This window comes from Scylla paramamosain, unplaced genomic scaffold (genome assembly GCF_035594125.1).
Source record: "Scylla paramamosain isolate STU-SP2022 unplaced genomic scaffold, ASM3559412v1 Contig2, whole genome shotgun sequence".
NCBI classification, from domain to species: Eukaryota; Metazoa; Arthropoda; class Malacostraca; order Decapoda; family Portunidae; genus Scylla; species Scylla paramamosain.
This window is the reverse complement of record NW_026973667.1, coordinates 1,967,115-1,992,214: the sequence shown is the minus strand read 5'-3', so window position 1 is coordinate 1,992,214 and position 25,100 is coordinate 1,967,115. Positions and strand designations below refer to the sequence as shown.

Below are 25,100 nucleotides of genomic sequence, written 5' to 3'. Positions count from 1 at the left end.
ACACACACCTTGACCACAGGAAAGCTTCATAACATGGTACACACACACACACCTTGACCACAGGAAAGCTTCATAACATGGTTCACAAACACACCACTCGGTTCTAAGCAAAGGATAATCCAAACACAGCATTAGGTTGTAGTCTTACTTTAGTTAACAAAAAAATAAACAACAGGAGGAGTGATGGAGGACAAGGAGGAGGAGGAGGAGGAGGAGGAGGTGAGGAATGTTATTGTAAACACATCAGAACTTTTGCATTGGTGATGTGGTGATGGTGACGTTACAACACCAATCTCTCGTGATGAAGTTACAACACCAATCTCTTAACAGAATACGTTGCAGAACCACCACTACCACCACGCCTGCCAAGCCACTGCCACATGTAGCACTCGGAGGCCCTGACAACAGCACAACGCAGGGAGGAAGAGGTGTACAGCTTGCCCAGGGAGTGATGTCTGCTGATGGAGGCTTGCTGACATCACTTGGTATTTCATTACTACTACTACTACTACTACTACTACTACTACTACTACCATTCTTGGTGTGTGTAGCTCTTAATGGGGTGGTTTTCTAGTAGCAGTGGTAGTTTTTCTTTGTGTGTGTGTGTGTGTGTGTGTGTGTGTGTGTGTGTGTGTGTGTGTGTGTGTGTGTGTGTGTGTGTGTGTGTGTATGATTGCTGGCCTGGTATATAGATAGTAGTAATAAAAACACTATAGAAGTAGTAAAAAACTCTATAGTAGTAGTAGTAGTAATAATAAGCTACTGGAGATTTGCGCCTCCTGGTTCTTGGTTACATGAAGTTATTAATACAGAAGTTAAAGTCCACTTCTGGTCAATTCACAGGTCTGAAAGTCACTTGCTTCTCAATATAAAAGTTAGTCTGTATATTAACTTGTATTGAATTCGCAGACTTGAAACTCACTAAATATTGTAACATCATTCTTGGAAGTCTGTATATTAACCTTCCATGGAATTCACAGACTCAAAGTTCACATAAAAATTTACATCACTCCTTGTCCCACACTTCACTTAACACAGCAACACCACTCCTCAGGGCAGCTGCACATGATGGCAAACAAACACATTCTGACAAGTGACTCACTTTTCAGGCTGACACACACTACAGTTAGCTTGGCAGGGCATGGCACGACATAGCTCGGTGGCTGCGAACACCCCATCTCTGTGCATCACATCTTAACACTTGAGAGATGCTGGCCTGTGTGTGAGAGGACCCCAAAGCCCCACCTCTTGAAATCTGGACTGGGAAGGAACCTACAGCTATGATACACTAACTACGAGAATGAAAAACATTTACCACTACGAATGAACGCCTCAGTGCCAGCGGTGGGGAAGCGGGGAACTGCCAAGGTACTGTCACTGTTATTGTCCTGTTAGTGTCAGTGTCGTGTCTCTTGAGCCTTAGTGACACAAGGCTCAACTGTCAGTGTAATGGTGGGTCACGTCTCCAGCAGGTCTTAGTGGTGATGCAAGGCAAGACTCGCAAGGTTATGGGTGGAAGATACTGATTTGTGTTGTCTTTAAGGTACAGTATATTAAATTTCCTTGATGCAGAGATAAAGGAGGAAACTGATTTGTTGTCTGAGGTACAGCATTTCATTTTCTTGATTGATATGTAGACAGAAAACAAAGTTCTCAATATTTTTGACAAAGTTGAGGAAAAGGTTGAGTAATGTAGGTTCTTGACAGATATATTGACAAAAAGCTGAAGGTTTTAAGATTCTTTAATTATTATGTAAGAGTGAATTTGTGAAGTTCCAAAGACAGGAATGAACTGATGCACCAAATGTAGAAGGTTCCAGTGTTCCTGACAGAGATACACAATGTTTTCAGCTTCCTGGACTAACAAACATTTCAGCTTCCTTGACTGATGGACAAAAATGTGAGTGTTGATTTTATAGTAGGCCCTGGTGACAAATATTGACTTCAACACTAAATGTTGATTATTTTTGTTTGTCTTGGTGATACATAAACTGTACAATGTTTTCACTTCCTTGATGATGAAAATGCATGAACTGTATAATATTTTGAATGCACGAACTATTTATTTTTAGTTTTCTTCATGGTATTGCAAGTTGTGTTTGTGTCCTTGGTGATGCACAAAACCTTCTAACAGGCACTACATGACAACATGACAAATGCATAAACTAGATATTTTAGTTTTCTTGATGGTAATGTAAGTTATGTTAGTGTCCTTAGTGATGCACAAAACATTGAACACTTCCACTCCTTGACAGACACCAGATGAAGACACAGTGCAACAAGACAAATGTACAAGCCATATATTTCATCATGATGGTACTGCAAGTTGTGTTAGCATTCTTGGTAATGCACAAATCATCTAATACTTTCACTCCCTGACAGATGCCAGATGACAACACAAGACAACACGCCACGACAGCCTTGACACACCCCACCTCCCCGCCAGGCCGGCGCCTTACACTACCTAGACTGTGCATAATTTGGTACACCTTTTTACATAAATGGACAACCGAGAGACCTTGGCTGGCGGCGACTCCGCACCTGAAATGCGCCTCAACTCAGCACCCTAAGAGGAAATATTAATTACATGTATGTTATATATTACACAGAGTAGATATATTTATGTATACTATATATATAAAAGAGAAACACTACCAAACGCTGATACTACCACTAAACTGCTGACTTCATCTCTCGTCTGGGCACGTGACAGGTCCCAGACACTCAACATTCTCCTTTGTGCTTTGGGCAAGTTACCACCACAAGATTACTAACAGCAGCAGTGGTGGTGGTGGTGATGGTGAGCTGTGGTGTGTGCTGCAGTCTGTTGGAAGCCGACACAACACATTTCTGGAAGGTTTAGTGTGCCGTTTTGCTACACGTGGACTCCCAAGACTTGACTGGTAAGCCTGAATTCTGCACACACTTGTCTGTTTAAATAGAACCTTCACTGTTCTAAAAAATTATATAATCAGTTTAGTTTCCCTATGTTTGTGTGTGTGTGTGTGTGTTGCTCCGAAGTTGTTCATTAGTAACATTACTTTCCAAGGAGCATTAGGAGGAGGAGCCCAGAATTCCCACACACGCTGGTTTAACACTGCGGAGTTGTCCCACACAGAGCAGCTTGTCTGTTAGGAATGTCATGGTAATGCACTCACTACACTCTTTGTTTGCTGTCAGTCTCAAGTCCCTAATCTGCTTTAAATACGAGTAGCATTCAAATGCCTGGTGTTATTAGGCTGTCAGAGTAGAAGACTTAAGACAGAAGGGACAAAGAGTGGCGATCAGCATACAGTACCAATCTTGTTGCAGAACTCAAATATTACACTACAGTTGGGTTTCAAACAGGGAGTGCCATGTGTAGGACTGATGGCTTCCTGCAGCTGCCCTTACTTTCTTGTATTCTTGGTTATGAAAGTCGTGAAACACTCACAGGACACAAGACACACTGCAGCACACATCACCACCACTGCCACACCAAGACAAGAGCCCTTGGGATTTGGTGTTCCCTAGCCTGACACCACTGACTGATGTATGGAGTGTAGAGTTTGTTGATGCAGCCAGACAACGACACCCGGCCAACTGCGACCTTTGCTTGAGGGATGATGGGGGTGAGTGAGTGAGTGTGTGAGTGTATGTAGGTGGTGTTAGGAGAGACTGGGATGACTGTACAGACTCTGGTTGGTGTTTGATAATGGAATAACTAGGTAGACTGTAGTTGGTGTTAGACTGTAGAATAATGACAAAGAACAGTGTAACAGACTGGTATAGCTGCAGACAATGGTGATAGACAAGGTAATAACTATATTGACTGCCGTTAATGTTACAGACTGGAATTACCATCAGCGCGGCCAGCAGTTATCATGTTATGTCCTGATGTACTGAGCTACTTAACACCATAAATACTGAGTGAGAGGGGCAGGTTGGCATGTGAGGTGCTGAGGGATGCTCGTAACAGTGGGTTAGGTGAGGTAATGCTTGACAGACATTAGCAGAGGGAAGCTAGGAAAGATGCTGTGATGATGTGGCTAAGATAATTGTGTTGTGGCTAACATACTTGATGACTGACAGGTACAAGATGCAGAGTTGGTCCAAACGAAGGAATGGTGGAGATGGAATGTGCTGGGGCAGAGCTGAATCTTCAAACAAGTTCCATAATCTTGAGGAATGATGGATGTGGCAGAAGGAAGAGGAATGTTCAGACGATTTTCTTTCAGTGCAGGATGACATAATGGAGAAGTAATGTTTAGAGTGGCAAACACTGACAGGAAGATGAATTTTGAAGCAACTTGGATAATCTTCAGGACTTCAGGACCACAAGCACACAATGATAAACAGAAGGTGACAGTTTTCAGTTTTTAGGAAACCTGTGTAATCTTCCAATTGGGGACTTCAAAATCCAAAATCACAAGCAACTCAGCTGAGGATTAGCACACACACAATGACCACCAGAAGGGGGAACTTTGAAGAAAACTCTGTACTTTCAACTGAGAACTTCAGAAGAAATGGTGCAAAGGAGAAATTTGAAATAAACTTGTGCCCTCTTTTAACCAGGGACTTCAGAATCAGCACAACAGATGACTGACATTAGAAACTTGAAGAAACCCAAGTATTTTCAACCTAGAACTTCAAAACAACTAGTGGAAAGAACTTTGCAGCAATCTCTGTACTCATAGCAATGACTTTAGAATGACAAGTAGACAAGCTCTTACAGGTCAAGATGTGATCCTGAGGTCCCCAACAGGTCAAAATACAGTGAGGTGAGACGAAAAGATCCCTTGTGACAGGAATGTGACCTTATGGCTTAGTGACTGTTTGACATGACTCTTGACTTGCATAACAAAACATGACACACCATTCATGTACCTTTTGCCTTAGAGTGTTACAATGGGGCCTCTTGGATATGTAGGCTCTGAATTCTTTACAAACAGGGGGCTGGAGATAGAGGACCAGAATTATTAAAAACTTGCAGATCCTCCTTGACACGTCCTCAGTTGTCTTATAAGGAATCCAGGTTCAAGAGATTTTGAGCTTGTATGTAAAATTAAAAATACATGCAAGTTCAGAATCCATCATTTGAGACTCGTAATTCCTTCATAAGCATTACATTTTTATCTGACGCTGAAATCTCTCTTATAAGGAATTCTGAAGCTATAAAGAAGTGATTCAGGACTTCTGTAAAGGATTGAGAATACATGCAAGTTCAGAATCCATTATTTTAGATTCAGAATCCCTTGATAAAACATTACATTTCTCTTTGACAAGCTCTTAACCTCTTATAAGGAAGGAATCCTGAACCTATAAATACAGGGCTTGGAATGTATATGTAAAGACTTGAGGATATACACTAGTTCAGAATTTCTTATAAATATACAGATTCTCTTAAACAGTCTTGAATCAAAGTAATCCTGAATGAATAAGAGATTCAAAACATGTATACATTGTCAATCCTATCAATCCTTTACACAGATTCCAAGATCATTATTCCTAGAGTTTAGATCTGTTATTTACAAGCTCATTATCCTTTATACCAGTCCTGAATCCTTTACACACAAGTTTTCAATCTCCTTATACCTGTAATGAATTCCCCACAGGTGTATTTGAATCTCTGCTCATTATCCTTTATACCAGTCCTGAATCCTTTACACACAAGTTTTCAATCTCCTTATACCTGTAATGAATTCCCCACAGGTGTATTTGAATCTCTGTGTAATCTCCAAGATCCTGTAACCCATATATTCTGAACCCTCTTGATTGTATGAACTGTAAATTAATGCATTCGAAACTTGTACTGTGTTCTCTGCCTTGCCAAATTAAGTAGTATACATAAGTTTCAGCAAAGATGTCAGTTTGAAGATTAACTTTGGTGACTTCGATCATTAATAGCCATCAATAAACACATGATACAGTTTACCATCAATAAAAGTGTAACATGATAGTCTTTCACAATTCTCTGTTGCAACAAACTCAATACACTTTCAAAATATTCACAAAGACTTAACTATTTCCAGCATGATGATTCAACAGTTAGAGCCTTTTTTTTTTTTTTTTTTTACACAATGTGACAAGTTCTTCATATTCCCTACACAAAGAAAAAGCAAACAAAATTTTTCTTAAATATTCCCTACATTAAATAGTTACTAAACCTTTCTTTACAAACTGACAATCTTCCACATTCTCTATAACTCATCAGCTGTTGGACTTTTCATGTTTCACTATCTTCTATATACTTTACTTACACTTTTACATTTCTTCCATCCCATTGCCTTGAAGACTTTTTTTTCTTCACATTTCTTACTATACACAATATCTACTTTTCAACATGCCAACAAAAAAACACTTTCCCACAAATCTTTCATAATTCATCACATCACATATAACTTAAAAAAAAAAGTTACTTACACAGCATCTACTCTCCACATTGCTGGCATATTAAAATAACAACTAATCTTCTTTTCATACCCCTTATATAACTGAATAGCCACTAAATCTTTTTACTGTAAAGAGTCGTCTTTACTGTAAAGAGTCGTCCACACTGCTAAGTAAATAAATTAAATAACCAGAGCAAAACCATTCATTGCATAATCAGACTAACAATTTTCATCTTACAGTCACATCTTGCACGTTGCCAAGTCAAATACGCTACACTTTTCCCTCACTGCACCAGCAAAACAAGGCATTATCCTCTCGCCATACCCAGATTGTCACTAATCACTATAAAAAACAACAACATTACAGGCACACACAAATCACCACTCTTATTTTCCTGCTTGCACCATTCATAATCTACCTGCTAACTCTTTACATCACCACTAAAACCACTATCACATCACCTCTCATTCCCCTACATATAAAGCCTTCACATCATCACTAACACCATCACACCACTTCTCTCATTTCCCTACATCCAAAGCCTTCACACCACTAACATCACTCTCACAGCCAGTCACACACCCAGACCTCTCAACTAAACCTGTGACCTGAGATGATAAAGATCTTTAACACATAAGTCAAGACAGAACAAAACACACAATGATAATGAAGTGCAGAGACCTAGCAAAAGAGTGTAGGACAAATCTTGTATGACTGCTGAAGGAATGTGGATGAGCGTGTGGGTGGATGAGTGACTGGAATAGTGGTGGTGGTGATTGTGGCGGAGATTCAAAAAAGATGCATCACGGTAGCAAATGAGATATCGGTGTTAGCAGCAGACGTGTGTGGTGAAATGTGTGGCAGTAATTGAGGCAGGTGAGGACAAGGGACATAGTGACACTGCTAAACTGACACACTAACTCACTCATTCACTGCCTGGTCTACACACTCCCTCCTGTCTTATGAAATGTGCAGCAAACTAACATTGTATTTCCACCAAGACATTAATTACTTAAAGGTACCAGATTGCCCAAATGAAAACAATCAGGTGTCTTAGTTAAATAAATGTTCTTGGCAGGAATACATTGCAGCACATTTCAACACAAAGCAGGAACACACAGACCAACCATTGCATGAGTGAAGGCATCAGTATAGCAGTGTCACCATGTTCCTGTCCTCACATGAATTACCGATTACTGCTACACACTTCAAGACACTGTATCTACTGAAAAGCTAAGAAACTCTAGGCTGGCACAAGAGGAGGACCTGAGGGGTGAGAAATATTATGCCAGCCAAGCCTCATCCACACACTTAAATGTATGAATCTTGCTAACCTGTCACCAGAACCGTAAAGACACCCTTCAAAACTCCGTGTGGGTTCAACTAGAGTCTTTGGAAATTAATGAAGGTGCAGTGCAGAAGTGTTGCAGAATACAGTATACATAGATGAGGCTTGACAAGGCAACGAGGTGTACGATGGTGTCCTAACAATGCATAACAGAGAGACAGTGTTACCGGCCAGTGATGGGGTGGCAGGGGTGGTGAGGAAACACAAGACGCCATCACCATCCCTCCCTCAACACTGCCGGCTGTGACAAAGTGCTAGACAGACAGGAATCCTCCATCACTCAAGGTCTGTGCTCTGAAATGCCTTACTCTCTCACCACAACTGTTCCCCAAGGCCGCAGGATGACTGGTCTGGTTCTCGAGGGTGCTTCTCTCCTTTGAGTATCACATTAGCTCATTCTGACTTTGGATAACATTATAAAACTGTATTAAGATGATTTTTGTTGTACTGAAGGCATTAAAAGTATCCTCTAGCTACTCATTAACTACCATTACATCCCTGTTTACTCCTTTCCAGATTAATGATTTGTGATTTTAGTGTACTTGGTGCTGACCGGGTTAAACTGTCACTAGAATCCTGAAAACCTTAATAACTTCCATGTGGAGTTTTGTCAACATCACACTACTAAAAAGCTTAATAGATTTCCACTACAGCTTATTTGAAAGTGCAGAATCCATGTTAAACTAGTATGACAATCATGAAAATATTTGAAAATGCTAATATTATTGCACCAAGGATTCTTGTTAATTTATTAGAAAAATCTTGAAGAACCCCAATAACTTCTACTACAAGCTTTAAAAATTGCAGAATCCTTATTGAGTTGCCACTAGAACCATGAAAACACCCTTGAAAACCCTGACAACTTCCAACTATAGCCAATAAAAAGTGTACATTCCTTGTTAGACTCCGCAAAATCCCAACAACTTCCACTGGAGCCTGTCAAAACTGCAGAATCAATATTAAGAGCCCTTGAAAACCCCCTCAATTTGAAGTACAGCCTCTAGAAAGTGAAAATCCTTGTTAGATACCGGCAAAACACCCTTAAAAACCCCAATAACTTCAAATACAGCCCATAAGAAATGTAGACTCCTTGATAAATAGCTAATAGAACCATGAAAACACCTTTGAAAACCCTAATAACTTCTACTACAGGCTTTCAGAATGACAGAACCCTTGATAAGCTGGCTAACAGAACCATGAAAACACCCTTGAAAACCACCACAGCCTGTTAAAAGACATTGTGACGAGATACCAAAACATTTCAAGCACACACCCTTGTCACATGCACTTACACTACCCCATGCAAAGGTCAGATGGCCCCTGGTGTGAATGCAGCTGTCTTACACTGCTGGGGAGAGCGTCACACCCCTTGGCCCTCATGTCGCTCTATCCTAACCTTCCCTGATTAATCCTGGCCCTTCCCTGATGAGATTAAGGTCTGTATAAACTTAAACACTTGGCCTTTCATTGATGTTTAGTTCTTCACTTTATTATCAACTACTTAACACTGGATTTATAGAGGTTATCAGTATTTATTCATCTCCAGTTCCTCTGTCCCTAAACTTTATTTCTCCCTACCCCTGGCCTTTCCCTGACAAGATTTAGGTATACGAAGTTAATAATCTAACCAAATTTTCTCTCACTCCCTGCCCCTGAACCTATTTCTCCCTACTGACATTTCCCTGGCACAATTTTGGTGTGTTGAAAGTTTAAAGTCACCTAACCCAATGATTTCTCTCACTCCCTGCCCCTGAACCCTTATCTTCCCTACCCCTGGTCTTCACTGTGTTTCCTAAGATCTATAACAACTTCACAATCACTCCAACCCAGGGCTTTCCACACCCAATGTCCCTAAACCCTATTCCTTCTTTTCTTTTCAGTTGTTAAGGTCCACACTATATTGAGTCAGTTAACAAGGACCTCAGAAGCAACAAGGTAAAATTATGTACTTTTCTTGTCAGTAATGGTGAAAAATAAGCTGGAATCACCCTGCAATCACCCCTGCAATCACCCTATGAATGTACTGCAACTGTGTACATGGCGCTGGGAAACAAACCAGGCCTTACATTCTCACAAAACATCCCCAACACTTCTTCTTTCATTGTTTTCCTTGAGTCAGGGATTGGCGCCATGTCCCCTAACCCAACACCAGCAACACAAACACACTGGTTAAGATGTACACACCAGGGAAACGCCACACACTAACTCATAACACGCCAAACTCTTACAGATCCCGAGGTTGTGACTAATGTATGTAGTATGTGGTATGAGGTGGTTATGATATACAAAAGGCCCCTCTAATGGTTACTTCTAGGTAATCTGACCCCTATTGGCTTGGTGCATTGAGATGGTTCTAGTTTATTTTCTATCTAAAGCTCATTTCCTCTAGTTTCTGTATGCGTGTATGTACGGTGCCGCTCGGAAGTGATGTATTGCAGTGTGGTTGAAAGTAGTAGTAGTAGTAGTAGTATAAAAAATTCCATATCACTACCTCCACTTATCATATCTTCAGTTCTTTTTGGTCTTAGTGGGGTGTATAGTAGTAGTAGTAGTAGTAGTAGTAGTAGTAGTAGTAGTAGTAGTAGTAGTAGTAGTATACCAAAACCCACACTACCTCCACTACCTTCCTCACTTCACCTAATATTCAAAATTCGCACAAACCAAAACGCTGACCCGAAAGAAACCCACTAGCAGACACCACTTCCGCAAACACCAGCACACCACCACTACACAGCCGCACTGCACAGCTCGCTTCTCGGCACCTACACCTGTTTTTGTGTCAATCTGGTTTTTGAAAGGTACAGACAAGCCTCTACTAGTCTATATACTTGCTGTTATGGTGTTAATCTGGTCTTTGAGAGATACAGACAAACCACAACTAGGGAAATGAGTCCTATTTCTACTAAATCTTCCATGGTTTGGGTCTATTATGCTACCAAATGGCCTATTCATCCAGGGTCCTGTAGAGTCTCTGCCCTGCCTACTGCTGACAAAACTCCACCCTGGTATAAGCCTGAGTGATGGAGATGCAAAACTGTGTGTATATGTGGGTGTGTGTGTTTTGTCAAAATAGTTCAACAGTTTTTCAATTTTCTTTGTGTTTCTTATACCCTGTCAGAGTTTTCCCCAGCAGTACACATCTATACAGGTTTGTCCCTAGTGTCGGTAATACTTGGCTGTCCACCCCTTGGTCGTGTCATCAGTATCGTATGGGAATAATACGCAAGTGGGGTGGACGAGGGAACACATGGCTAACATCACAACACACCTATGTATGACTGTATGTATATTGGGCTATGTATATTGTCCTGCCATCTACCTACCCGGTACCTGCCCTGTACCTTGCGTACACACACACACACACACACACACACACGTACACACACAAAGGGCAGTTACATCCATCACTCCTGCAGCCTCAGTGGCCGGCGTCACACTGCACGATGGCTGAGAAACCAACCATGACTAACCACGACACTGGCCGTGACGACGAGCAGTGCCACGGCCAGGGGGTGCCACCAGACGGCCCAGTACACCCATGGCTGCACTGTCTGGCCACACACACCTACCACATCCACCCCACCACTGCCCTACCCTTCCCTCCCTCCCAGACTCTAGAGTGGCCACGCAGGACCATGCCAGGGCCACTACATATAAAATAACCCACGTGGGCAATCCCTAAATCCAAAAAAATGCCACTGAGACACTTCCCAGCCACCTAAACCGAGAGATTAGCAAACGACGGGGGTTAAAAGAAATACACCTTGATGTAGGCCAGGTAGGCAGCCCAGGCCAGCACAATCCAGTGACAAGAGAGAAGAGGGTTGCGGCCCAGCGTGATCTGACGGGCCACCAGCTTGAATGTCTCGTCCAGCAGAATGACGGGGAAGGAGATCTTGAGAACGGCTGCCCACTGACCCACTGACAGAGGCTGCACTTGGAACACCACCTGCGGATGTTGGGGTGTAGTAGTGGTGTGAAAAAGGAAGGGATTGCTTTTATAGTGGTAGTGATATTAGTAGTGGGGTTAAAACAAGGATGATTTTATATTTTTCTTTCTTTGTTTTTTCTTTATTCTCTCTCATCTTCTCTGCTCTTTCTAGCTTATCTTTCTCTCTCTTCCCTTTCTCTATCCTCTCTCATATTCTTTGTTCTTTCTCTCTTTCTTCCCTTTCTCTATTCTTCCTTTTCTTACCAAATATTTCTCTCTTTCTTTGCATTTTCTTTATTCTCTCTCATCTTCTTTGCTCTTTCTCTCTTTTCTTTCTGTCCCTCCTTCTTTTACCTATATCTCTAACCTCTCTCTCTCTCTCTCTCTCTCTCTCTCTCTCTCTCACTTACCGCCAGAATATTGAAGTAGAGGATGAAGAAGTGCAACACCATTGAGAGAGTCATGGCAGCCAGCAGCCACCCGTTGTACCACGGCGGCATCACCAACAGGGACTGGTTCTCTGACAGGCTGCAGACACAAACACACACATGCAGAGTTAGGACAGAGGGCCAGAGGTACAAGGGATTTTACAGAGAGAGGGGGAGAAATGCAAGGGTTATAGAGAAGGGTAGAGAAGTACTTTGAGTTATATAGAAATTAGGAAGCAGAGAAATAGAAGGCTGGGGTGGCAGTGGTATTAAGACACAAAAAGGATGAGGGAAGAGAGAAAGAGGAGTTATAGGATGGGACAGTGTGGGGGGGGGGGTAGAATAACAAGGAAATACTGCTGTAGACATTCAGACCACACAGACTCAAACAGGGTGGTTGTCCCTGCTGAGGGAAATGGTCTTTGCTGGTGTGTAATGTGAGGCAGGAAATTAAGTTGTGGATCTAGTTATGATAAATGTGACACACACACACACACACACACACACACACACACACACACACACACACACACACACCTGTTGAGAGCGTTGAGCATTTCAATGGTGACGAGGACAGACAGGGCCATGGTCATGGGGGCTGGGTGGCTGAACACAGAACAGTCCAGGCCCTTGAAGTTGTGGGGGTCAGTGGGGCAGGACAGGTGGTGAGACAGCTGGTAGTAGTTGAGCTGGGGGCCGGTGGGGTCGTACATGAACCACCAGGAGGCAGCAAACACTGTGGCCAGGCCCACATAGAAACCGATAGCCATGTAGCGGAAGAACAGCCAGCCAGAGATGAGGGACTCATCTCCCTTGCGAGGCTTGTGCAGCATGATGTCCACATCAGGAGGGTTGAAGCCCAGGGCGGTGGCGGGCAGGCCGTCCGTCACCAGGTTGACCCACAGCAGCTGCACAGGGATGAGGGCCTCGGGCAGGCCCAGGGCGGCCGTCAGGAAGATGGACACCACCTCGCCGATGTTTGAGGAGATGAGGTAACGGATGAACTGCTTCATGTTGTTGTAGATGGCGCGGCCCTCCTCCACAGCCGCCACAATGGACGAGAAGTTGTCGTCAGCCAGCACCATCTCAGAGGCAGACTTGGCCACAGCTGTGCCCGACCCCATGGCAATGCCGATCTCTGCCTTCTTCAGGGCTGGCGCGTCATTCACACCGTCGCCAGTCATGGCAGAGATCTCGTTCTCTGCCTGCAGGTACTCAACAATCTTAGACTTGTGGAAGGGCTCCACACGGGAGAAGAGGCGGGCGCGCATGCAGGCGGACCGCTGCTCTGCCGGGCTCAGCTCATCAAACTCCCGGCCGGAGTAGGACAGGCCGGTGGTGTCCTCATTGTCCCCAAAGATGCCGATGCGGCGGCAGATGGCCTCTGCCGTGGCCTTGTTGTCGCCTGTCACCACGATGACACGGATGCCAGCTGCTCGGCACCGCCGGATGGACTCCCGCACCTGAGGGATGCACGGCACAGGGTGAGGACACCTCAGGATGGGGGCTGCAACTCAGAGGTCAGGGAGGCGCAAGCATGCATGCATACACACCCACACACACACACACACACACACACACACACTTTTAATGAGCCTTTTCATGAAGTTTTTAATGTTTCTTAACATTCTATACACTCTGATCTGTTTTAGTAGTGATTTTTATAAGTTCTATTTATTTCATTCGATGGTTATTCTTGTAAGTAAAGGCAACATGTTTTTACCTGAGCTTATTGTATGTGTAAATACTTAACTGGTGAAAACATCTTCAATTATTATTATTACACACACACACACACACACACACACACCTCCTTCCTGGGGGGATCCAGCATGCCCACCACGCCCACAAAGGTCATGTCCACCTCATAGGAGTGGAACTTGCTGGGGTCCTGCAGGTCCATCTGGGAGGGAGCAGGGGGTGCATCACGGGTGGCCAGGGCCAGGCAGCGCAGGGTGTCGCGGCCGCTGCCATACATGCGGGTGACGGCCAGGATCTTGTCCTTGACGCCGGCAGTGAGGGGCACCTTCTGGGTGCCAACACGCACGTGGGTGCAGCGGTCCAGCACGCCCTCAGGAGCACCCTTGCAGAACATCTTGGGGCCGGTGCCCAGGCGGTTGGGCTTGAGGGGCGTACAGAAAGAGGACATGGACTTGCGGTCGCGGGAGAACTCCAGCGTGAACTCCTTCCTCCAGCGCTGCTCCAGGTCATGCTTGCAGAGTGTGGCGGCAGCACGACGGTCCACTCCCACCTTGGACACGTTGTAGGGGTTCAGCTTCTCCGCCAGCACGATGAGGGCCGTCTCCGTGGCCTCCCCCACCTTCTCAAATGTGCCCTTGAACTCATTGTAGTCCACAGAGGAGTCGTTGCACAGGCAGGCCACGGTGGCCAGCTCCTGCAGCCCGTCAAAGTCGCTGCCCTTCACTCGGGCACCCCGCAGGTACACGTCCCCAGTGGGCTCGTAGGTGGATCCACTCACCTGTGGGAACAACGGCCGCTCAACACACCTCACGACGGCCCAAAGCCATGAAGCAACAAAACTGTGTGACAATCTCCACTTGCTCATTATTTGGACCTGACTAGAGTACTGTTGGATGTGGTAGTGTGTGGCACAAAGGCTGTCAAAGGTGTGGTGGCCTGGCTGGTGTGTCACTCAGTGCAGCACAGAGAGGCTGGAAATTTGACAGGACATGGGAAAGAAACAGACAGAAAGGACGAATACTTCACAGGATGCAAGAAAGAAATAGACAGAAAAGATGTGCAATTACACGGGCAGAGAGGTTGGATATTTGAGACAACACAGGACAACACAGAAAGTAAAGATATTTGCAGGTAAACACACACACACACACACACACACACACACACACACACACACACACACACACACACACACACACCTCAAACTCCAGCAGGCTGCAGTCGTTGCCCTCCACCTTGTCCATGATGAACATGCGGGACACGGACATCATGTTGGTGGTGAGGGTGCCGGTCTTGTCGGAGCAGATGACGGAGGTGCAGCCCAGGGTCTCCACGGAGGGCAGGGAACGCACGATGGCATTCTTCTTGGCCATGCGGCGAGTGCCCAGGGCCAGGCAGGTGGTGATCACGGCCGGCAGGCCCTCGGGGATGGCGGCCACGGCTAAAGCAACGGCAATCTTGAAGTAGTAGATGGCACCTTTCATCCAGGAGCCGCCGTGGGCTGGGTCGTTGAAGTGGCCAATGTTGATGGCCCACACAGCCACACAGATGATGGAGATCACCTTGGACAGCTGCTCACCAAACTCATCCAGCTTCTGCTGCAGTGGAGTCTTGATCTCCTCAGTCTCCGCCATCTCCGTGCGGATCCTTCCTACAAGACACAGGGACAGGGTGAGGCATCGCCAACACCACCACCACCACCACCACCACCACCACCACCACCACCAGTCACACCAACACTTCACCAGGCACCATCACTAGTGACACACAATAAGACCAATGTTGTGATGATACAAAACAAGAACATCCATAAATAAATATATGATAAGCCCCCATTCCAGTACACAACACCAAGCAGAACACACACCACCACACACACCTCCTCCTCCCCCCCCACAAAACACAAGACAACACCAGCTTACGTCCACCACACACCACCTCACCAAACACACACATCAACTGCCCCACAAAACACAAGACAACACAAGCTTACCTTCACCACACCACACACCACCTCACCAGACACACACTAACCAGACCAACTCCCAGCACACCACCAGCACAGTGCCACCCTATGCAGGTACAAAGGTTGCCGCTGCCCCTTACCTATAGCAGTGCCTAGGCCAGTGCCCACCACAATGCCCAGCGCCTTGCCCGTCGCTACATTGGTGCCGGAGAAGAGAATGTTTTTCTTGTCCTGGTGAGGGAAGAGACGGGTTAAGTTGTCTTGCTTGTCATGCTGCCTTAGACATTAATACAGTAAAATCCCACTCATCCAGCATTCAAGTATCCGGCAGCTTCAAGTATCCGGCACATTTTTCCCTGAGCCTTAAAATCAATAAAAAATCAATGTGTACTCATAAAATCGATTAAAATTCCCATGTGAGGCATACTTTGTTATTTCCTAGATTCCCCTAGTGTGCATTTACTTATAGTTTTGTTTTGTAAGTTTGTATTAGTGAGAATATACTGTTACTTATACTATTATTTGTATATTTTGCTCTAACCCAGCCAGCTTTGAGTGTGGGTTCTGGAGTGGGGAGCTGTGCCAAGGTAAGAGAGAGTTTATGTACTGTCAACCCAGATAGGTCAAGTGGGGAATTCAAAACCCTTAAAATCTAGACCTTTAAAACCTTCTGGGATTAGCATACCATCCACTCTCTTGGAAAGGCAACTGGCACGTGACACTGGCTATTTGAGAAGACATAGGAAGAAACTGAAAAAAGGAGAGACATTAACTGATATACACACACACACACACACACACACACACACACACACACCTGGTTGACAGCCTTGGAGTCCGGCACCACGTCAGTGTGCTTGATGACAGACACTGACTCGCCAGTGAGGATAGACTGGTCAACGCGCAGGGTGGTGGAGTAGATCTTAATGAGGCGGATGTCGGCTGGGATCTTGTCACCCACTGCGGAGAGAAGCGGATGTGACAGACTGGGTGGGAAGGGTTAGTGGAGAGAATGGGAGGGACAGAGGCAGAAAGGAGTGGAGGAAGAAAGAAAGGGGGAAGGAAGAAATGGAGGGAGAATAGGTTAGCTTAGGTTAGGTTAGACTAGGTTAAGTGAGGTTCAGTTAGACTAGGTTAGGTTAGGTTAGGTTAGGTTAGATAAGAGTAGATTAAGTTAAGTTAGGTTGTTAGCTTAAGTTAGAGTATGTTTAGTTAGGCTGGACATTAGTTGGGTTTGGTTAGGTTAGCTTAGGTTAAGTTAAGAGTAGATATGGTTAGGTTAGGTTAGGATGGACTAGGTTAGGTAAAGTTGGATTAGGTTAAGATTGGTTTAGATTAGATTAGCTTAGGTTAGAGTAGATTAAGTTAGGTAATACAAAGCCAGTATAAGATAGAGAGCTGCTGAACAACCTCAATGATGTTGCCAGGCACAAAATTAGGTTAAGTTAGATTATTAGGTTAGGTTAGGTTAGGTTAGGTTAGGTTAGGTGACGCAAGACCAATATGAGATAGAGAGCCGCTGAACACACCTGCCACTTCAATGATGTCGCCGGGCACAATCTCCCTGGCACGGACCTTCTGCACACCCTTCTTGTTGGCGCGTATCACCTTGCCCATCTCCGGCTCATACTCCTTCAGCGCCTCGATGGCTGACTCTGCGTTCCTCTCCTGCCGGTGAGAGGAAGGTTCAGTGTGCTCCCTCAGAATCAGCAAACAGCAAGATCATGATTGTTTTTTTTTTTTTATTTCTATGGGGTAATATCAACAGTGTTCTATTTGTGTATGTTGGTAATGATTAATATTGTTTTCCTTTGTGTGGGTGAAAAGAAAATTGTGTTTCCTTTCTGTTATGTTGGCAAAGATTAATGTTTCCATTTCCTGTGGGCTGACAGCAACACATGTTTCCTCTCTGTGGGTCAGCAAAGACTAAGCCTACCAGTGTTTCCTTTCTGTGAGTTAAGAGAAAGCTGTGTTCTGTAGATAAACAAAGATCATTCCCCTTTTATGAGATGGCAACGAGTAAGCCTGTTTCCCTTCAGCAAGACAGACAGAGCAGTGAAGTGTGTGAGGCTGAGTGAAGAGAAGAATAAGATGGAATGAAAGACTGGAGTGATACAAGGAGAAAAGGCCCAATGCATGAAAGGTGAGACGGACGCCCGAGTGGTGATCTCTTCCAAGCGAGGGCACAGTGTATGGATATGAACACAAGGAATTACAGATAATTTGAGCCCTGCAGCAAAGTGTGCCAGATGTGTGACATGGGAGAGGATAAGGTGGAGGAGAGATGGTGTCAGATTGAGTTACGGGATGATGTGAAAGAGTGAAGAAGACAGGAAGGTGGTGCTGTTGATGGGACTGTGTGGAGATGAATGGAAGGATAAGTGAGACTGTGAAGGAGGTCCTGGGGAGAGTATGACATGCTAGAAGTTAAACTGGAAGGAAAAACTGTTTGTTCCTGAGAGAAAACTGGAAAAAATTGTTTGTTTTCTGACACTTTCATTACACTTAAGACATCCTAACCCACCCTAACCTCAACACAGACACATGCACCCACACACACTCACCTGCCACACACCCACGATGGCGTTGGCAATGAGGATGAGCAGGATGACAAACGGCTCCACAAATGCAGTGACAGAGTTCTCGCTTTCTTCAAAGCACGCCAACACCTGCAAATGAGGGAGAGGTGAGCGCAGGTGTGTTAAGGTGATGGAGAGAGAGAGAGAGAGAGAGAGAGAGAGAGAGAGAGAGAGAGAGAGAGAGAGAGAGAGAGAGAGAGAGAGAGAGAGAGAGAGAGAGAGAGAGAGAGAGAGAGAGAGAGAGAGAGAGAGAGAATTATATGCTACAGGAAACACAAAACAAGAGAAATTAGTTTATAATACAACTGAAATGCATAAGGACAACAACAACAACAACAACAACAACCCTTCCATCATACATCTACGTCCCAACACACACACACACACACACACACACACACACACACACACACACACACACACACACTCACAAAGGAGATGATGGCAGCCATGAGGAGGATCTTAACAAGGAGGTCATCAAACTGCTCTATAACAAGCTGTAGCAGAGACTTCCCCTCCTCTGCTGGCAACTCTGTGGGGGGAAGACAGTGGTATTAGTCACCCAACTCATTAATTGTTTATATCTTATTGCTATTCTGGCTACACTGTTTTTCTATTACTTTCACTTTTAGCCAGACAACTAACACACCAAAACATTGACTCACTGGCTGTATCTTATTGATAAACTGTCCATCCTATTCTGGCTACACTGTTTTTCCATTACCAGCTCTATTCACACATATATTCCCACTCCTATGCTGGTAACATCTAAAGAAGGCTGCACTAGGGGGGTCAAAACTCTATCGTTAAACTGTCTCTCTATCACCACCTGTACTGTGACCTCCTTCCTCCTACCACTCGTGCCATTCACACACTTATTCTATAGAAGGTTGCATTAGGGGGTCAAAACTCTATTGTTAAACTGTCTCTCTATCACCACCTGTACTGTGACCTCCTTCCTCCTACCACTCGTGCCATTCACACACTTATTCTATAGAAGGTTGCATTAGGGGGTCAAAACTCTATTGTTAAACTGTCTCTCTGTCACCACCTGTACTGTGACCTCCTTCCTGCTACCACTCGTGCCATTCACACACTTATTCTATAGAAGGCTGCATTGGGGGGTTATGTTATTGGTGCGCCAGTCTCCTATATCACTAGTACCTGTCACTGCTCCACCTTTCCTGCATCACCAATATTACTTTTTACAATATTTCCACTCTTCCATGGGTTACTTAATAAAAAGACACCATTACCAAGTTAACTATATTTTTCTATCATTATTTCTACTTTTTTTCTTCCTTTTTTTTTTTTACTAGTCTTGGCAGTACAGCCTCTTGTGTCTGTGTCTGTTCTCCCACCCACACTGCTGCACCTTCAGTCATCTGCCTTCACCTCACACACACACACACACACACACACACACACACAAAACTTAATCTCTCCCAAAAATAAGACTAGATAATGTTTTAGCAGTACAGCCTCCTCTTGCAGGGTTGGCATAAAAAAAAACCCACCCAAAAAAAGAAACACTCGAAAAACCCAACCTAAGTATTTTATCTATTTATTTTTTTTCACATAAAGATTTAATTTTGTATGACATTGATAAATAAGGTGTATACATGTAGTGACGGCTCCCCACTCGATGAAACAGCTTTCCTACCTGTACTTCTGACACAAGCAACACCTGTCACCTTTCTTCACGGCAGCTGTCACTGGCTGGAGCTGCCTTTGACCGCAATCCTGGGCCAGCCTTCTTCCTCACCCCCCCGACCCCCATTCCTGTCCCTCTCCCTCCCCACACCCCCATTCCCTTCCCTATCCCCATCCCCCATGCTTCCTATACGAGAGAAAGAGAGAGAGAGAAGCAGGTCTTAGATGGAGGAGATAGGGAAGGGTAGAACTGTAGCAGCAGTGAGGGAGTGTGGATGGGGAGGTGGACATGGAGTGTGGTTGACAAAGGAGGTGTGGCTTAATTAACACATCACAGCTTCTGGCCAATGATATTCCTGTTAATAGCCCTTGAGTTGACATGTGGCTTCAGCTGACAGCAAGGTGTACATAATGAACTTAGTACCCAAGCCTGACCCGTTCATTTCCTGTGCAGCACAAGTCAACACGAGACGACCTGACCTACCTGTACCAACGTGACCTGAACAAGTGTTTGTCCGTCAGAGAACACTTCAACCCTTTTGTTTCAATTTGCGTTACTTTTTAATTGCTTATTTAAACAATTCACACAGAAATATGAGGAATAAACAAAATATAAATAAATAAATAAATAAATAAATAAAATAAAATAAAACCCAAGCATTTTTTATTATCATTATTATTATTATTTTATCTTTATTTATCTATTTTTATTTTTTTTCATTTAAACAAGGATTTTTTTTTGACTGCGGCCTCTTGTGTGAATGTTACCTTCTCTCCTACCCACACTCCTGCCTCACTGATCACCTGGCACCACCTCACACACACCCACACTCCTGCCTCACTAATCACCTGGCACCACCTTCACACACTCACAAAACTCAACAAATCTCTCGCGAAAGTCAGACAAATGTTTTAGTGTCCGAACCTCCTGCGTCAATGTTCCAGCTCAAGACACACTGGTTCTATCTACCCCTGTGGCCGTGTCATGCAGTAGCTCACCTCTCTGCAAGATAGTCCTCCTTTGAAATAGTAGTGTATGTTGTAAATATAGAATGAGAAGTAATACAATGGGTTTACAACAGTTTTGGCCGCTGTATTCCATAATGAATCTATAGTGTTTTTTTCTTCTTTTCATTGGTTATTATTATTGTTATTCTGCCTGTGTGTGTTTATGTACATGTAACTTAATGTAATGTAACCTAAGCTAACTAACCTAACCTAACCTAACCTAACCTAATTTAATGTAATGTAACCTAAGCTAACTAACCTAACCTAACCTAACCTAACTTAATGTAATGTAACCTAAGCTAACTAACCTAACCTAACCTAACCAAACTTAACCTAACCTAACCTAACCAAACTTAACCTAACCTAATCAAACTTTACCTAACCTAACCTAACCTAACCAAACCTAACCTAACCTAATCAAACTTAACCTAACCTAACCTAACCAAACTTAACCTAACCTAATCAAACTTAACCTAATCAAACCAAACTTAACCTAACCTAACCAAACTTAACCAAACTAAACCTAACCTACCATAACCAAACCAAACTTAACATAACCTAACCAAACCTAACCAAACCAAACTTAACCTAACCAAACCAAACTTAACCTAACCTAACCAAACCAAATCAAACTTGACCTAACCAAACCTAACACTTGTGGCCACTCTTCAATTTTCAACCATCTGCCTTCCACCTCAGACTTCACAAAACCTGCTCTCTCTCTCTCTCTCTCTCTCTCTCTCTCTCTCTCTCTCTCTCTCTCTCTCTCTCTCTCTCTCTCTCTCTTAACCCTCAGGCTGCTATCTATTACACCTTTATCACCAATTAGAGACACCTTCACTAGTTACACAACCACACCTAATCTGTAAACTGGCTAGAAACTGCAAAATCTACTCTTTTTAATGCTGTTCCTTCTTGTGGATGCTTAGAGATGTCATGCACTGCTTCTGCTGACTGTCTGGCAATGCAGTGACAAAGTTAATTCTTCTATGTATTTTTTGACGGACTTCTGAAAACAATGAGTCCGTGTTTCCTTTAGCTGAAGTTTTTTTCTTAGGGATCTCTGACACATACATACATACATACATAAATACATACATACACCACTAAGGCCATTATTAGAGAAACAGAGAGGAGGAAAAGAGAAAATAAATAAATAAACCTAAAAAAACAAAATAATTAGAAAGAAAGAGAAAAAAGAATAAAAAAAAGGATTCTCTCTCTCTCTCTCTCTCTCTCTCTCTCTCTCTCTCTCTCTCTCTCTCTCTCTCCTTCCTTCCATTACATATATTTTAATTTCCTTCTCACATTTCCATTCACCTTACACAAACACACACACACACACACACACCATTAAACCCAAACTTCTACAGACAAACAGACAGACAGACACTCACCATTAGGACCATACTTCTCCTGACTATTGGCCACCTGTGCGTCAGTCAGCCCCACGTCAGCCTCCACTGCAAACTGTGTCAGGACGTCGTCATACGAATATATGTGTGCGTCCTCCATGCTGCCTCTCACGGCCCTTTACCTGTGATCTGTGGGCGAGAGGGAGAGGTAAGAGGGAGTGGTAAGAGAGAGGGAGAGGTAAGAGAGAGGGAGTGGTGGAGAGGAGTGGTGTAAATATGTTGACAGAAATTGTGTTTAATGTCTAAAAATAATTGAATAAATAAGTAAATAATAGAAAAGTTGGAAAAAAATGAGTTTATGGAGAGAGAGAGAGAGAGAGAGAGAGAGAGAGAGAGAGAGAGAGAGAGAGAGAGAGAGAGAGAGAGAGAGAGAGAGAGAGAGAGACTATGTATGGGTGTAACTAGGAAGAATCTCAAATTTACACACACACACACACACACACACACAAATAAATAAACAAAACAAACATCAAACAAACACATAATCCAAATATAACACAAGTGAAAGTAGGAAGAGGCAATGATAAGATAAAGGGGGGAGCCAGGAAAGGAAGATAAGAAAGGGAGAGATAAGGAAGCACAAAATAAAGAGAAGAGATGAGGAGACAAAGGAGATAAGGCGATAAAAAGCGAGAGAGAGAGAGATAGAGACAGAGAGAAAAAAAAGAATAGTGACAATGAGATGAGAGGTGATAAGAGAGGAGGAGGAGGAGGAGGAGGAGGAGGAGGAGGATAGATAAAAAGGATGGGTTAAAAATATGCACCTAAAACATTTGGAAATATTGGTTAGGTTAGGTTACATTAGGTTAGGTTAGGTTTGGCTTGGTTTGGTTAGGTTAGGGTAGGTTAGGTGAGGTTACATTAGGTTAGGTTACATTAGGTTAGGTTAGGTTAGGTTAGGTTAGGTTAGATTTGGCTTGGTTTTTTTAGGTTTGGTTAGGTTAGGTTAGGTTAGGTTAGGTTAGATTTGGCTTGGTTTGGTTTGGTTTGGTTAGGTTAGGTTAGGTTAGATTTGGCTTGGTTAGGTTAAGTTAGGTAAGGTTAGGTTAGGTCAAGTTAGGTTTAGTTAGGTTAGATTTGGCTTGGTTTGGTTTGGTTTGGTTTGGTTAGGTTAGGTTAGGTTAGGTTAGGTTTGGTTAGGTTACGTACAATTTAGTTAAGTTGTTAAATTAGATTACGTTAGATAAAATTCTGTTAGGTTTGGTTACATTTTGCTTTGTTAGATTGAATTATGTTCCATTTCATTTAGTTAGTTGAGTTTAGCCATGTTAGGTTAGGTTAGATTAATTTAAGTCTGGCTAGGTTAGGTTAGGTTAGGTTAGGTTAAGTCTGGCTAGGTTAGGTTAGTTAGGTTAGGTTAAGTCTGGCTAGGTTAGGTTAGGTTAGGTTAGGTTAGGTTAAGTCTGGTTAGGTTAGGTTAGGTTAGGTTAGGTTAGGTTAGGTTAGGTTAGGTTAGGTTAAGTCTGGTTAGGTTAGGTTAGGTTAGGTTAGGTTAGGTTAGGTTAGATAAGGTTAGGTTAGGTTAGGTTAGGTTAGATTAGATTATGGTTAGGTTAGGTTAGGCTAGGTTAGGTTAAGTCTGGTTAGGTTAGGTTAGGTTAGATTAGATTATGGTTAGGTTAGGTTAGGTTAGGTTAAGTCTGGTTAGGTTAGGTTAGATAAGGTCAGATTATGGTTAGGTTAGGTTAAGTCTGGCTAGCATTCTGCCCTAACCCACAGCCTCATATCTCCCTGGCTTGTGGAAATCTGCACCACACTTCTCCATCTTATAACAGGAATGTGAAGCCAAAATAGACAAGATTCGTGAAAATGCAAGAAAAAAATAAAATAAATACAAAAAATAAATAAATAAATGAATAAATAATAATGATAATAATAATAAATGGAATAAATGAATAAACAATAAATCCTTTCCTACAACAGTAAATAAGAGGAAACAAATGAACATACACAAACAAAAACAAATTAAATCAACTAAATAAACAAACCAAATGAAGGAACTAATTTTTTTTTTACATACGGTGAAAAACACAAAATAAAAATAAATGGCTGAATATAAATACGGATAAATAACGAAAGAAAGAGATTAATATAGAAAGAACACAACCTTCTTTACGTACAACACAAAAAAAGTATTAATAACCAGTTTAATTAATCACACTCAAGAAAAACACGAAAAAAAGCCAAAATTTATAGAAAAGACCAACCTTCACTTTCAAAAACACTCAAGAAAAACAATAAGAGTAACAAAAATAACAAAAATAACACAACAAACAGCATTATCACTCACCACACTGCTAACATGACGTGGCCTAACACACAAACACACACATAAACTCGCACACACCACACACCACACTTCCAGCCACACCACCACCACCACAACCCCACACCACCACAATAACCACCTCGGGCTCCACCATTTTTAAATCGCCGTCCTTTTAAACCACAAAACACAAAACAGCTTAAGTAAACACGCTAACTCTATTTACATTTCTCACCATTTGTCCCTTATTTCAGCCTCCAGGTATAGATTAATACACTATACGTATACATGGAAGGTGTATGTATACGGGGAAGGTCAGGGATTGGATACATACCTCGAAAAAACAGAAAAAAATGGTAAAATATTGGCCAGGCTGGGGGCGAGGGCAAATGATACGATGAGCCACGTCTGACTGACAACATGTGGCCGGCTG

General features: G+C 43.2%; 2 protein-coding genes across 2 annotated transcripts in view; one reads left to right on the top strand and one right to left on the bottom strand.

Moving 5' to 3' along the window:
* LOC135096139 (uncharacterized) overlaps positions 1-5,154 on the top strand; it is a 10,972-nt gene extending 5,818 nt beyond the window's left edge. Inside the window, exons 3-5 of the mRNA XM_063997408.1 lie at positions 331-485; positions 1,110-3,611; positions 4,072-5,154. Of these exons, the coding sequence (XP_063853478.1) occupies positions 331-485; positions 1,110-1,114 (160 nt within the window). The 3' untranslated portion in view covers positions 1,115-3,611; positions 4,072-5,154. The remainder of the gene's footprint in view (positions 1-330; positions 486-1,109; positions 3,612-4,071) is intronic.
* LOC135096138 (calcium-transporting ATPase sarcoplasmic/endoplasmic reticulum type-like) lies at positions 132-25,100 on the bottom strand. The gene is made up of 12 exons (XM_063997407.1): positions 25,002-25,100; positions 22,384-22,530; positions 18,757-18,857; positions 18,311-18,415; positions 17,276-17,414; positions 16,564-16,706; positions 15,887-15,977; positions 14,980-15,431; positions 13,890-14,558; positions 12,617-13,542; positions 12,062-12,179; positions 132-11,669 (listed from the first exon to the last, which is right to left on the bottom strand). The coding sequence occupies exons 2-12, from the start codon at positions 22,499-22,501 to the stop codon at positions 11,469-11,471; spliced, it is 3,063 nt and encodes a 1,020-aa protein (XP_063853477.1). The 5' UTR covers positions 22,502-22,530; positions 25,002-25,100; the 3' UTR covers positions 132-11,468.

Coding starts and splice junctions, on each gene's coding strand:
- LOC135096138 (XM_063997407.1), bottom strand. CDS start 22,501: ATGGAGGACGCACACATATATTCGTATGACGACGTCCTGACACAGTTT. Junction 15,432..15,886: donor TGGCCTAGGCACTGCTATAG/GTAAGGGGCAGC, acceptor TGTGTCTTGTAG/GAAGGATCCGCACGGAGATG. Junction 11,670..12,061: donor TCTACTTCAATATTCTGGCG/GTAAGTGAGAGA, acceptor CAACATCCGCAG/GTGGTGTTCCAAGTGCAGCC.